This window comes from Lepidochelys kempii, chromosome 3, assembly GCF_965140285.1.
Source record: "Lepidochelys kempii isolate rLepKem1 chromosome 3, rLepKem1.hap1, whole genome shotgun sequence".
Classification (NCBI taxonomy): Eukaryota; Metazoa; Chordata; order Testudines; family Cheloniidae; genus Lepidochelys; species Lepidochelys kempii.
In genome coordinates, this window is record NC_136382.1 from 111,652,115 (window position 1) to 111,667,081 (window position 14,967).

General features: G+C 43.6%; 1 protein-coding gene across 12 annotated transcripts in view; it reads right to left on the reverse strand.

The window, feature by feature from the left end:
* SHPRH (SNF2 histone linker PHD RING helicase) overlaps nucleotides 1-14,967 on the reverse strand; it is a 141,005-nt gene that overhangs the window by 82,886 nt on the left and 43,152 nt on the right. For 11 of the 12 annotated variants that reach the window (XM_073337550.2, XM_073337547.2, XM_073337541.2 and 8 more), the window contains 4 exons: nucleotides 11,378-11,483; nucleotides 10,541-10,797; nucleotides 8,974-9,654; nucleotides 428-679 (listed from right to left, as the gene is read on the reverse strand). In XM_073337550.2, coding sequence (XP_073193651.1) covers nucleotides 428-679; nucleotides 8,974-9,654; nucleotides 10,541-10,797; nucleotides 11,378-11,483 — 1,296 coding nt within the window. Of the gene's footprint in view, nucleotides 1-427; nucleotides 680-8,973; nucleotides 9,655-10,540; nucleotides 10,815-11,377; nucleotides 11,484-14,967 lie in introns of those variants that run through there. The other variant, XM_073337553.1, reaches the window with a different exon arrangement.

Consider the following 14,967-nt stretch of genomic DNA (forward strand, 5'->3'; position numbering starts at 1 on the left):
CTGCTAGAATGAGCCTAAAGAGCTTCTCAAGTCATTGCTGACTGTTTTATAGTTTCTAGACCTAAAGGACATATTAATACCTCTAAACCAGGTCACTGAACAGGCTAATGCGTTCTTTGAAACTATCAAACACTGTATACAGCATGATGACCTAGTTCTTTAAACTGTTGGTATGAATTATGTTAAATACTTTTTGAGCTAGATACACATCATAGCATGCCAAAACTTCAATGGGGAATCATTTAACAGTAAATATCTCCAAGAGGAAGCAAGCCATTAGTACTTCTGAAGAACAGATTACAAGGACAAGTTTATGTTTAATACACATTAAGAGTCAAGAAGCAGCTTTATCTTATTTTTTTTTCTTTAAGTTACAATAATCTTATCAAATCTTTTCAATACAGGCATGCCCAGGAGACTTCCTCACCTTTGCAGTGGTGCATTCAACCATCTGTGCTTCATCTAGACAGATCCTCCACCACTCCACTGCTACTAAGGGACTTGGGATAGCCATATACCGCTTCTGGTTCCTGAAACGGCGCCCATCTTCACTGTTACTATGTGGGATGTCCACGTAGTTCAGCTCAGTGCGAAGGACATCATAAGTGGTGATGACTACCTCCTGCTCTGCTAACATGTGAGGCTGCAAGAAGCCATGTTTCTTCACACCTTGATACACCTACACACATTTATATACACAAACATGAGAGCAAAGACTGAAGATAAGAAATACTTCATAAAGTGTAAGAGCTCTTTATAGTTTTACAGAACACACACTTAAAAATGTTCTTTGCATAATGCAGTGTCAGTTCATAAAAAATGGCTACTAAACTTTTCGTAACTGTTGTTCTTCAAGATGTGTTGCACATGTCCATTCCACATGAGGTATGGATGCACCACACGCACAGTTGTCAGGGAATTTTTTCCCTCAATGGTATCTGTTGGGTCAACTCTAGCACCCTTTGGTGCTAGATATAAGCATATATAAGGGGCCTGGCTGGCTCCGCACCCTCTCAGTTCCTTCTTACTGGCTAACTCTGACAGAGGGGCAGGAGAATGGGTCGCAGAATGGACATGAGCAACACATTTAGAGGAACAGAAGCTACGGAAAGGTTAGTACCCATTTTTTCTTCGAGTGCTTCCTCAAGTCCATTTCATGTTAGGTGACTCTCAAGTGGAACCTTAGGAAGTGGGCTTGGAGTTCACATATATGCGGACTGCTCTACCAAACGCAGCATCACCTCTAGCCTGCTGTGTGATGGCAAAGCGGGATGAAAAGGTATGCACCAATGACCAAGTCGCCACTCTACAAATATCCTGGGTTGGGACCTGGGCCAGAAACACGACTGAGGAAGCTTGAGCTCTCATCGAGTAAGCTGTCAAGATAGCAAGAAGTGGAGCACCTGCCTGGTCACAGTACATGCGAATGGAGGAAGTGATCCAGGATGAAATTCTTTGGGCCGAAATTGGTAGGCCTTTCACCCTGTCTGCTATTTCCAGGAAGAGCTGCGTGGGCTTACAAAACAGTTTGGTCCTTTGTGTATAGAAGGCGAGGGCCTGCCTAACATCCAATGTGTGAAGGCGCTACTCCTCCCTATTCTTGTGCGATTCCAGGAAGAATACTAGCAGAAATATAGAGTGGTTATTATGCACGTAACCACCTTTGGGAGGAACACAGGAGTGGGGGAGAAATTGTACTTAAAGAACACCATATACGGGGCGTCTGAAGTAAGGCCCCTGATCTCCGAGACCATCCTGGCTGAGGTAATCGCTAATAGGAAGGCGACCTTCCAGGAGAGGTACGACAAGGGGCACAATACCAGCTGCTCAAAGGAAGGGCCTGAGAGTCTTAACAGGATCAGGTTTAGGTCCCACTGTGGAATGGGTTCATTAATTTGTGGTTATAATCTCTATAAGCCCTTAAAGTGAATGGACATTTTATGTGAAAAAAAACAAAGATGGCTGCTAGGTGCACTCCAACTAGCCCTGCTCTTTCAGATGAAGCATATACTCCAAAACTGAGTGGAGAGGTGACCTACCAGGTGAGATGCCTCGTTGGGATGACCACAAGGAGAAACGCTTTCACTTGGCGAGGTAAGTCACTCTAGTAGATGATTTCCTACCGTCTAGCAATACCTGGCGGACTTACTCCAAACAGGCCAGCTCCGCTTCCATGGAGCTTCCACACAGTCAAGTGGAGAACCTTGACATTCAGGCGGAGCAATCGGCTGTGATCTTGTGAGATCAGGTCTGGAGGGGAGGAAACGGCACTGGGATCGCTACTGACAGGTCTAATAAGATGCCCAACCAGTGCTGGTGTGGCCATGCTGGGGCTATAAGAATAACCTTTGCTCTATCCTGCTTGACCTTGAGTAAGACTTTGTGCATGAGAGGAATGGGGGTGGGGGGGGAAGGGGGACAAAAACACACATAACAGATGCTTTGTCCAATGGAGTAGGAAGGCATCTGTAAGCGAGCCCAGGCTGCACCCACGTAGAGAGCAAAACTGCTGACACTTTCTGTTTTGCTTGGTTTTAAACAGGTCTTTGAGGGGAGTCCCCCACTGCTCGAAGATGGTCCTGATTATACCGGGGTGAAGGGACCACTCGTGGTGAGAGGAGAAAGATCTGCTGAGGTGATCTGCCAGATTGCTCCAGGCTCCCGGAAGGTGAGAAGCTTTGAGGTGGATCGAGTGCTTCACACAGAATTCCCACAAGTGAATGGCCTCTTGACACGGGGAGGGGAGGAGAAGAGCATGCCCCTTCCTGCTTGTTGATGTAAAACATTGCTGTTGTATTGCCCGTAAGGACTCACTCAACCTTGCCTACAATCTAGAGTATAAACACTTGGCATGCTAGGTGAACCACTCAGTTCTCTGACATTTATATGTAAGGAAAGTTCCTCCTGGGACCACAGACCTTGAGTTCTGAGTTGCTTAAGGTGAGCACCCCAACCTAGCTCGGACGCATCCAAGGTTAGGGATACTGATGGTCAGGGACTGCCCAAGCCTACCGACCAGGAGTCCCTCCACCAATCTAGAGAGGCGAGGACCTGGGCAGGAACTGTAAGCACTGTGTCCAAATGACGACGGCTTGGCGAGTACGCCGAGTCCAGCCATACTTGAAGGGGTCTGAGGCACAGTCTCACAAGCGGTACTATGTACGTGCATGCAGCCATATGATCCAATAATCTGAGGCAAAAACTGGCTGTCATGACAGGGCGTGCACTGACCTACGATATCAGGGATGACATTGCCTGGAACCCGAAAAATGGAGGTGTGAAAACAGGCGTCTTAAGTTGAAGGCAGCATACCAGTCCTTTGGATCCAAGGAGGGGATAATGAAGGCCAGGGATACCATGCAAAAATTCAGTTTCTTCAGAGAACTCTTGAGGAAACTCAGGTCTAGGGTGCATCCGAGACCCCCTTTGGCCTTCAGGATTAGGAAACAACAGGTGTAAAAATCTTTTCCCCTCAAACTCTGAGGTACCTCCTCCACAGCCCAAACCCAGAGGAGGGCTTGCACCTCCTAGGCCAAAAGTTGCTCATGAGAAGGGTTCCTGAAGAGGGATGTGAAAGGGGTGTGGGAGGGAGGAATGGAAATAAACTGGACAGTATAACCTTCCTCCACCATACTCCTTACCCAGCAGTCCAAGGTGATATGGGAACATGCCTGGCTGAAGCAAGAGCAATGGTTCAAAAACCAAAGTGGGGCAGGATCCAGTACAGGAACCGGCATAATGCACTTGAACTCCCCATCAAAAGTTCTGCTTGGATCCTCTGGAGTGTCTGTGAGAGTCTGTCAGCAAGGCCAAAGTGGGTGGGATGTCTGTTTTTATAACCTGTTTCACTTCTAAAACAGGTCCTGGCACAGCGATGGAGTTGGGAAGTGGACCAGTTGTTGAGGCCTGAAGTTTCCTGGAAGGCGCTGGTGCATATAGATCTAGAGACTTGAGGGTGGCTCTGGAATCCTTCAGGCTGTGAAGCTTCGCATCCATTTGCGCAGGGAAGAGCAAAGTACCTTCAGGTCCTGAATGGATTGTTGGACCTCCACTGGTAGACCCGAGAACTGAAGCCACACGCATCTGCTCATGACCACTGCAGAAACCATGGATCTAGCCACCGAATCTGCCGCATCCAGGGCAGCCTGCAGGGAGGCTCTGCCCACAGACTTCCCTTCCTCCACCAGAGTGGAGAACTCCTGTCTGGACTCCTGGAGAAGAGAATCCTTGAACTTCATCATCGACTCCGACATTAAAACCGTTAACTCCCCAGCAACGCCTGCTGGTTGGAGAAGCAGAGCTGTAGACCCTCTTTCTACCACAAAGGTCTAGTCTCTGAATCTTTTGCTTTCGAGGTCATTTCTTGCTCTCCCTCTCATTGGCCGCTGAAACCACTCGGGACCCCGGGGGGGGGGGGGGGGATCAGAGTACAAGTACCCGCAGCCTGGGGTTGGAACAAAGTACTTCTTTTAGGTCTCTTTTGTGGTGGGAGACAAGGAGGACAGAGTTTGCCACAAGGCTTTAACCGGTCCAATAATGGCCTCATTGAGAGGGAGGGTCACCTTCGATGGGCTTGCATCAGACAAGATATCAACCAGGCTATGGAAGGACTCTACCTCCACTTCCAGCCCAAGGTTCGAGGCCACTCTTTTCAATAGCTCCTGGTGAGCTACTACTAAGTCACTGTGCAGGAGGACAAACACGCCCCAAACACTGCCTCATCCGGGTGAGGAGGAAGAACAGTCCTGCACCAGTCGAGAGGTCCTCTTCCTCACCTTCTGCAACAATTGGGTCCCATAAATCTAGGTCCTGATGCTTGGCACCAGAGTCCATGTCGGGTGCCGGTCATATGGATAGGGGCACTTCATTCCGAGACTACGGATTTCGAGCATCTGAAAGAGGGCTCTTGCATAGGAAGAAACCCCCACAGGTTCCAAAAAGGCCATTGCATCTACATAGGCCAGTCCCAAGTGCTTGGCAGTACCCCTGTACCTGGGTCCACTGACTGGTTGGGCTGCCTGGGTGGAGAACTGGCTGTGGTTCCTCGAGTGGAAATATGACTCCACTTCTCCACTCCGGTCCTGGGGCCGGTTTTGTTCAATATCTTCATAAATGATCTGGAGGATGGTGTGGATTGCACTCTCAGCAAATTTGCGGATGATACTAAACTGGGAGGAGTGGTAGATACGCTGGAGGGCAGGGATAGGATACAGAGGGACCTAGACAAATTGGAGGATTGGGCCAAAAGAAATCTGATGAGGTTCAATAAGGATAAGTGCAGGGTCCTGCACTTAGGACGGAAGAACCCAATGCACAGCTACAGACTAGGGACCGAATGGCTAGGCAGCAGTTCTGCGGAAAAGGACCTAGGGGTGACAGTGGACGAGAAGCTGGATATGAGTCAGCAGTGTGCCCTTGTTGCCACGAAGGCCAATGGCATTTTGGGATGTATAAGTAGGGGCATAGCGAGCAGATCGAGGGACGTGATCGTCCCCCTCTATTCGACATTGGTGAGGCCTCATCTGGAGTACTGTGTCCAGTTTTGGGCCCCACACTACAAGAAGGATGTGGATAAATTGGAGAGAGTCCAGCGAAGGGCAACAAAAATTATTAGGGGTCTGGAACACATGAGTTATGAGGAGAGGCTGAGGGAACTGGGATTGTTTAGCCTGCAGAAGAGAAGAATGAGGGGGTATTTGATAGCTGCTTTCAACTACCTGAGAGGTAGTTCCAGAGAGGATAGTTCTAGACTATTCTCAGTGGTGGAAGAGGACAGGACAAGGAGCAATGGTCTCAAGTTGCAGTGGGGGAGGTTTAGGTTGGATATTAGGAAAAACTTTTTCACTAGGAGGGTGGTGAAACACTGGAATGAGTTGCCTAGGGAGGTGGTGGAATCTCCTTCCTTAGAAGTTTTTAAGGTCAGGCTTGACAAAGCCCTGGCTGGGATGATTTAATTGGGTATGGGTCCTGCTTTTGAGCAGGGGGTTGGACTAGATGACCTCCTGAGGTCCCTTCCAACCCTGATATTCTATGATTCTGAGACCAATGACAAACCTTCCTCCGGGGACCATGGAGGGGTGGTATACGTTGATGCCAGGGAGAAAAGACCTGCATTGGGGCAAGTAGGGATGGTTTCCCTCTAGAAGGTACCTGAGGAGGCTGCTACCGAACTGGCACTTGGGGCCACATGCTCCCTTCTGCTCCCTGGTATTGATGCCGCTGACTCCTGTACTGATGGTGACAGTGGCACCAAAAGCCAGGTCTCTGGCCACAAGCAACGCTTCCGGGGTACATGGTACTGCAATCCTGCTGGTACCATATTGCCCTTCCAAAGGAATGGGATAGTCTGGGACTTGACTCAACGGAGCCTGCCTACAAGGCAGAGTTGACACTGCCCCTCTCAGAACAGGGGCAGAGGAGGGGCTAGACACTGTCTCCACTGTGCTCCCCATGCTTGACCCTCTTCAGGGAACGTCCCCTCTCGAGCTGCTTCTCAAGTTTTTTCTTCAAAAGGTGAATGGTGCCGAGAGTCTCTCATGGCAGGAGGAGCACTCTGTACTGACACAGAGGCACTGGGTGCTGAGTTGGACCAGCTTAGCTCCGAAGAGGGACAGAGTGCTGCCTCCATCAGGAGGGACTTCCAGATGGCCTCCCTGTCCTTCTTCATACGGGGCTTGAAGTCCCAACAGATCTGGCAGTGGTCCCTGATATGAGTCTCTCCGAGGCACTTCAGACAACTGAAGTGTGGGTCACTCACAAGCACAGGCTTGCTGCAGGAGGCCCAGGACTTGAAATCTGGGGGTCAAAGAATGCCCAGGCACTCGGGGCAGACAAAATTCCACTAACAGAGCGAGAAATGCCAATTAACTATATACAACTAATCTACAACAGTCCAAACTGTGAACTTGAAGAGCTGGGATAGGGAAACAAGAGAAAAGGACTAAACGAAGACTGAGTAAGAGTTTGCCGAAGGAAGAGGAGCTGTTCCAGTGACAATCATAGGCAGGAAGAAGGAACTAGAGGGTGTGAAGCTAACTGGGCCCCTTCTACCAGCACACAGCACAAGAGGGTGCTACAGCCAACCCGACAGATACCACTAAGGGAAAAAAATTCTCTGGAGACTGTGCATGCCCGTGCGTGCACACCTAAGTATGGAATAGACATGAGCAAGCACTCAAAGAACATTTGCACTCAAGATTATTATTAAATTATACAATTGAAAGGAAATAGGGTGTCCCAACTGATTGCCTCCTCACCCCCAGAGAAGAAAAGGATTTTTGTACTTCATATGACAGCTGTATTTGAGCTTAGCTACTTTAACATGGATTTAACATGCAGCAACATTATGGAAGCAACTGTTAAAACATGCACTTTTTTCCTACAGCAGAATATCATGGTAGAATAGTCAAAGACAGAAACATGCAGCCAAACACCTTTAGGAACAGGAACAAAGTGTGAACTTGAGTAGACTATTATTTCTATCTTCCAAGGAATCTCCAAACAGAATCAATGCAACACATGGAATGAACATGAAAGATGGTGGCAAAAGCACCAACAAAGTCCATAAATCTCCTTTAGTGACCTTCCACCAGAAGTCTTATAATAAAAGTATCTTTATTATTTATTATAACAGAATGTGTGTATCTGTCTCTTTTACCTCAACATTTTCAATGTGATCCTTTCTGTGAACTATACAGTAGATGAAAGGGAAAAAACCTAAATTCATAAGATAAATTGAGGCTTGTAACGGATGCATTTCACAGTGTTAAAATGTTACATCTGCAGGAAAATGCAATAAATATTGTAAACTTAAAACTTTTATGTATACTTTGAGTACTTTAAAATATTAACATTGTTAGATTTCAGATTGTACATGCCATACTCCTAGAATTTAACCAGATACTGTAACAATGTATAGTTTCCAGTTTCCTTGATCTTATTTCCTGTGTCTTGTGCCACAACAGTCTCTGCCAACCAGAAGCATTTGCAGATAAATCCTGCGTAGCCTCTGTGGCCCCAGGATAGAACATGTTTAGTCACTCTATGGTGACAGGGCAAATATGATCTGGTTGGTATGTGGCAGCTGTGAGGGGATAGATTGCTAAGTGCAGACAAAATCTTAGGAGAATTTAGCTGCCAAACTCTAACCTCCACGAAGCATGTGCAAATTGAGATTTTTCAGAAGTTTATAACTTGGCCAAATATGGGAGAATTCTCAGACGGATGGTGAAATACAAAACTCTGACACAAAGGCCAGTCTTCTGCCAAATTTGGTTTGTGTCTTATATTCCTAAAAGCTCACACTTTAGGGTTTCAGCCAGCCATCTGCAGGGGTCAGGAAGGGATTTCCCCTCTCCTCCCAATGTATTCTGCGGTGATTTTTGGTCTCCCTCTTTTGAAACATCAAAGATGGCCATGGCTGGACATGAGACACGGGATGGGATGAGGAGGCACTGAGCATTCTCTCATTCACGTGCTTAACTGGTTGGTTCTTACCTCACACGCACAAGATATAACTGATCACTATACGGGACACTGGGAAGGAATTTTCCCCCAGGTCAGATTGGCAGTGACACTGGGGGTTTTTTGCCTTCCTCTGCAGTGTGTGGGTGCGGGTCACCTGCCAGGATTTATCTGGGTGTATCTCACGTAATCATTTCGCTGCCACTGCAGGGGCTTTGGGCATTGGTGCATCTCAGTTACTCCTATTCTCTCCCTGTAACACATAATGGCCTAGTCTTCTGTGGGCTGTGTAACACGTTGATCTAATTTCAGTTACTGAGTTTAGTGGAGAGATGCTAGGTGGTGTTGGTGGCCTGTACAGGAGGTACACGAGGTCAGACTAAATGATCTGGTGGTCCCTTCTGAACTTAAACTCTATAAACCCACTGGGAATTGATGAAACAGGAAAGCTTGTTTTCCTCTTCCAATCTGTGAATCTAGGTATGAGAAGATAAGATGAAATCATCTTACCAGGACTTGAAGGGAAGATGATCTCACATGCCTGTTGATCTCATCCACCCACTGATGGCAGATGGAACTTGGAGAGATTATCAGAGTGGCGCCTGTAGAAACTGGTTTCATTGCTACTAGGCAATGGGGACAATAAAAGGGCTTAATCTTCAAGTTTTCCTCTTTGTAGTTTACACATTCAGCATGCTGCCATAGGTGGCACTTCAGGCACTGCACACGGGCCTTACAGTCAACCAAGCCAAGCTCACCACAAATGCATTCAAAACGATAGTCAGAGGTGTTGAATGGAAAAATGGAACTGGCATGCTGTATGACACTGCCAGCACATTCTTGGGAGTCTGAGGACTGGTCCTTTAGGACTTCTACATCATCTATATTTTTACATTCACTGAGGACAGGACTGGTGGAATCACTGAACATGAGATCGCCTTGCAAATCAGCAGACTCCAAGTCCATAACTCTTGGCTGAAGATTTTCTTCTTTTATGCAGGTCCTTTGGCCTGTCTCAGACTTTTTGTTATTTTTGCTAGTTGTACAGTAGTCATGCTCTTCTGCGGGAATGTCCACCAGCCGGGGTGGTTTGACTTTTTCTGAAGATGTGACCCTACTTGCTGATTCTTTGGTTTGAGTTTTAGCATTAGGCAAAGATGTCTTCTGAATCCTTCCAGGACTCCTTGTTGTCTAAAAAATAAAGTTAAATTGTCAGTTAAAATTTTTTTTCCCCTCTTTGATGAGGAAAGTATAGCCATCTCGGGAGTAAACTGTTAACATAACATATATCTTCTGGTTTGGGCTGGGTTTTGGGGACCAAGTACTTAATATTAATTTAGGATTTTTCAAAGTGTTTCATAAACCTCCTGGTCATAAAACTGTAACATCTGCCAACCCTTACAGCAAGAGCTTCAAAACTTTACAAAGGACATAGTGAAAGATTTTAACCCCAAAATTTGACCTACTTTGGGTTTTATTTTTGTTTTTCTTTTTGCAGTCTACATATTATAATTCTTTATTTCTGTTTTCAAAGCAAACGCTTCAGGTTTTTGGTTTTTGGTTAAAAGTCAGTACCATCAAGCAAGCATTAATGGGGAGCCCTTTAAATAGCATCACTCTGGCAGCATGTAACTGGCAAAAATAAAACAGCTCCATGCAACATTTGCCTTAATTCAGTGGTTCTTAACCTTTACTGCAGCCTACACCCTTTGGTTCTCAAACTATGTTCTCGCACCCCCAACCAAAATCATTGAAGTAGATCAGTTCTTTAAACCCAGATATATTTTTTGTTTGTATATTACAGTTATGGTTAAAAAATGTATAATGTTAATAAATACATAGGTTTGATGAAACAAAGTAGTTGTACTTCTGTGCCTGTGCTTAATTTGTGTTTTCGATGATTTACCTTCTAAAAAAATATGGCATGTCTTGCACCCTCAGAAAGGGCATCTCGCACCCCCAGGGGATGATGGTTCTTAACCTGGAGTTAAGAACCACTGCCTTACAGATCCAGGCTAACACGGCTACCCCTCTGATACTTGACTGCCTCAACTGATACTTTCAGCTCTTGTTTTACCTGTTTTTTGGTTCTCTCATGCCTCTTTTGTTCTTTGTAATTCTTCCCCAACTTGAACGATCCAGCCAGACCATGACCTTTAACCTGTTCCACTACTTGTTCTGCAATTAGTTTTTCCAAAGTTCTTTTGAGAAGACGTCGGTTTCTCTGTATGTCATATCTATATATGGCACTGACATACTTAAATATTGCAATGATGGAAGCTCCCTTCTTCACATTCATTTCCTTGACAGCTGCTAATATCATCACCCGTAAGCCTACATGCAGAATGAAACTAGGGTTCAGATAAAATGAAAAGTTACATGGGAGAAAACGTATTTATGTAGCTCTGTAAATGCATTGCCTGCAAGTGAATTAAAAGGTTAAAAAAAAATAAGCTCGACAACAGAGTAAGCAGTCCTGCTCAAGCTAGTTTTGCAGACCATTACTTTTTAGTCAAGATATTGAATACTGTCTAAGGAGTACATATAAGAGTGGAAACAAAGAAGTCTTGTTTTTATTAACAGGGATATGCAAGTACAATATTTTGGTCTGCCAATAAACCATCTTGTTACAATGGTTCTACTCTAGGTAAAGCTGTGCTGCATGGAGTTCTACAGTGCAGCTCACAACTGGTTTTACCTTTAAAATGGATCTACTAGTAAGGACAATTACAGTTCCCAGAGTGCAGTGCTATATTCTTGAGGAAAACTATCCCTCTGCATCAGAGATGAAGCCATCAGTAAACTGCTCCCTTCATACAAATCAGGTGCAACCCTTGTGCTCCTAGTAAGTTGCCAATACAACCTCAATAAGCAAACTGTTTTATATAGGTTTTGTCTCTCCATGAATACTTACTGGGATACTGTACTTTCTCCTTTGACTTAAGCTCCACTTTCTTTGCTTTTTTCTTTTTGTTTCCTTCAGTAGGCTGGGGTGGAACGAAGAAGTTCACCAATTTACCCTAATAAAGACAACATTCAATAACGGTAGGATGACATATCTGTGACATAATTTTGAACTGTTTTATGAAATTAATATTTTCATTTAGCAGACTAGCAAAAAGCATTTTTACTTCTAAGACATCAGTTCCTCATTAAATACTTTCGCAGGACCACAGGAATGGTCATGCTGGATCGGACACAATGTCCATCTAATCCATTATCCTCTCTCTGACAGTGACCAGCGCCAGATGCTTCAAAGGAAGGTGTAAGAACTTCATGGTAGGCAGATGTGGAATAATCTGCCCTCCACATTTAGTTTCATCCTGATCTTTAATAGGTTGAAACTGACAAACTCTGAAGCATGAATTTAATAGCTCTTCTGAGACTGCTATTATTAATTATAACTCTGGATATTCTTGATATCCATATAAATATCCATTCTCTTCTCAGTTCTTGTTAAATTCTTAACCTCCACAATTTCCTGTACAATGAGTTCCACGGTTTAATTATACATTGAATAAATAAGTATTTCCTTTTATCAGCTTTGAAATTCCCAACCTTTTAATTTCATTGAATGAGTCCTTGTTCTTGTGATAGGAGACAACAGAAAATTCTTATCTACTTTCTGTATACCATTCATGATTTTATATATCTTTATCATGTCCCTTTTTATTCATCTCATTTCTTAGGTAACACTCCCAATTCTTTTTCATCTTTCTTTATATGATAATTTTTTCCAGGTCCCTGACCATACTAGTTCTGTAATATCCTTTTTGAAATGGGTATTTCAGTACTGCATGCAGTATTCCAGGCCACATCACTGATTTACATAAAGACATAATAATGGTCTTTGAATTATTCATCATCCCATCCTTTACGCATCCTAATATCTTGTTAGCTTTTCTGACTGCCGCTGCACATTGAGCTGAAGTTTTCATTTAGCTATATATAATGATGCTCAGCCCTTTTCTTGAGTTGCTACAGTTAACTGAGAAAGTGTATGAGTACTTTAATTGACACTGGATTTAATTTGTCATCATGTTGCCCAATCACCTAGCTTGTTTTGCTCCCTTTGAAGTTCCTCAAAATCTTCTTTGGTGCAAACTAACCTAAAAAATTCTGTGTAATCTGCACTCACCCCCCTTTTCATAGAATTAATAAATATATTAAATCGGATAGGACTAAGTACATAACCTTAAGGCACCCCGCTGTTAACCTTTTGTCATGACAAAAATAGACCATTTAATCCTACTCTTTGCTTTCTGTCTCCTAGGGATCTTGCCTCTCAGCCCATGTCTAATTAGTAGCCTCTTGTGTGGAACTTTGTCAAAAGCCTTTAGGAAGTCTAAATAAAATTATATCCACTGGCTCTTCTTTAGGCACCACCATATTGACCAGCTAAAAGAATTCTAAGAGATTAGTGAGACAGTTTTCCTATACACAAACCATATTAGTTAGACTGTATCATATCATAGTCTTTCAAGTTCTATATTATTTTATCTTATTTCAACCAATTGTCTAGGTACACATTTAAAGTTTACTGGTCTATAATTCCCCAGATCATCCTTGGAGCCTTTTGTAAATATATCTACAATATTTTCTACCCTCCAATTCTTAGGAACAGTTGCTGTTTATAATTAGAAATTACATATTTTTGTAGGCATCTCCATCACTTCATACTTAAGTTCTTCGGAACTCTTGGATGTATTATCAAGGCCTCATGACTTTCTGCTTTTTAATGTGAAAGATGAGAGCCACAAAGAGCCGTGTGTGGCTCGAAGGCTTGCCTCTCTCACCAACAGAAGTTGGTCCAATAAAAGATATTACTACACCCATCTTGTCTCGCTAATATACTGGGACCACCACCGGTACAACTACACTGCTTTTTAATTTTTTAATTTTTTCAGTTTGCTTCAGCACCTCTTTTTCTGATATCACTATCTCCAAGACTACACATAAGAATGGCCATACTGGGTTAAACCAAAGGTCCATCTAGCTCAGTATCCTGTCTTCCCAGAGTGGCCAATGCCAGGTGCCCCAGAGGGAATGAACAAAACAGGTAATCATCAAGTCATCCATCCCCTGTCACCCATTCCCAGCTTCTGACAAACAGAGGCAAGGTACACGATCCCTGTCCATCCTGGCTAATACCCATTGATGGACCTATCCTCCCTGAATTTTTCTAGTTCTTTTTTGAACCCTGTTATAGTCTTGGCCTTCACGACATCCTCTGGCAAGGAGTTCCACAGGTTGACTGTGTGGTGTGTGAAGAAATACTTCCTTTTGTTTTAAACCTGCTGCCTATTTCATTTGGTGGCCCCTAGTTCTTGTGTTAAGGAAGTGTTATTTACTCCTTCTCATATTTACTTTCTCCACACCAGTCATGATTTTATAGATCTCTATCACATCCCCCCTTAGTCATCTCTTTTTCCAAGCTGAAAAGTCCCAGTCTTATTAATCTCTTTTCATACGCCAGTTGTTCCATACCCCTAATCATTTTTGTTGCTCTTTTCTGAACCTTTTCCAATTCCAATAGATCTTTTTTGAGATGGGGCGACCACATCTGCACACAGAATTCAAGGTGTGGGTGTACCATGGATTTAAATAGAGGCAATATGACTTTCTGTCTTTACACCATCTTTATTAGCAGAAAAGAGCAGATCTAGAACAAATATTGCCCAACATTCTCAGCAGTGAAGACCAATTAAAAAAATTAGCTTTTCAAGTGTCCCTGTCTTTCTTAATTGCTCGTTTGAATTCTGGTGATCCAGTGAATCCATTGATGTTTTTCAGGCTTCCTGCCTCTGATATATACTTAAATAATCTCTTAAGGTATATTTATATTTTAAAAAAAACCCTCAATTATTTGAGCTTTGAAATCCATTCTGGCTGTAATTTATGCTCCTGTTTATTGGCTTCACCTCATAAAGGTCAGATTTCCAAAATTTGAAAGATTTCTCTTTGGGTTGAATAACCTGTTGTAACTTTCCATTTAGTGTTCAAATTATTTATTTGTATTACTTGAGTGCTTAAAAGCCCTAATCTTAGACAATGACGCCATTGTGCTAGGTGCCATACAAATACAGAACAAAGGACAGTCCTTGCTCCGAAGAGATTACAATCTTGGCTTACTCCTTACCTTCATGGTTCCCTTTTTGTTTAGCAGTACACACATCTTGTGAGACTAATTTTTAAGTAGCCTCCAAGCCACCTGTATGGATTTTACTTTCTTTAGTTTTAATTTTAAGGACCTTTTGACTAAACTATTCATTTTGTTGAAAATTCTTTCTAAAATTTCGCATCACTTTTTAAAGCATCACCTGCCCTTTAGCTGTTTAACCTAATTATATATTGTGGTCACTATTACTTAGTGGATCAGCTACTGTTACTGAATTAATTGTGTGTGTTACTTAAGACAAAGTCAAGAATAGCCTCTTCTAGTGTGCTTCAGAACTAGCTGTCCCAAGAAGCAATCACTTAAAATGTCTAGAAGCTGTTTCTCCA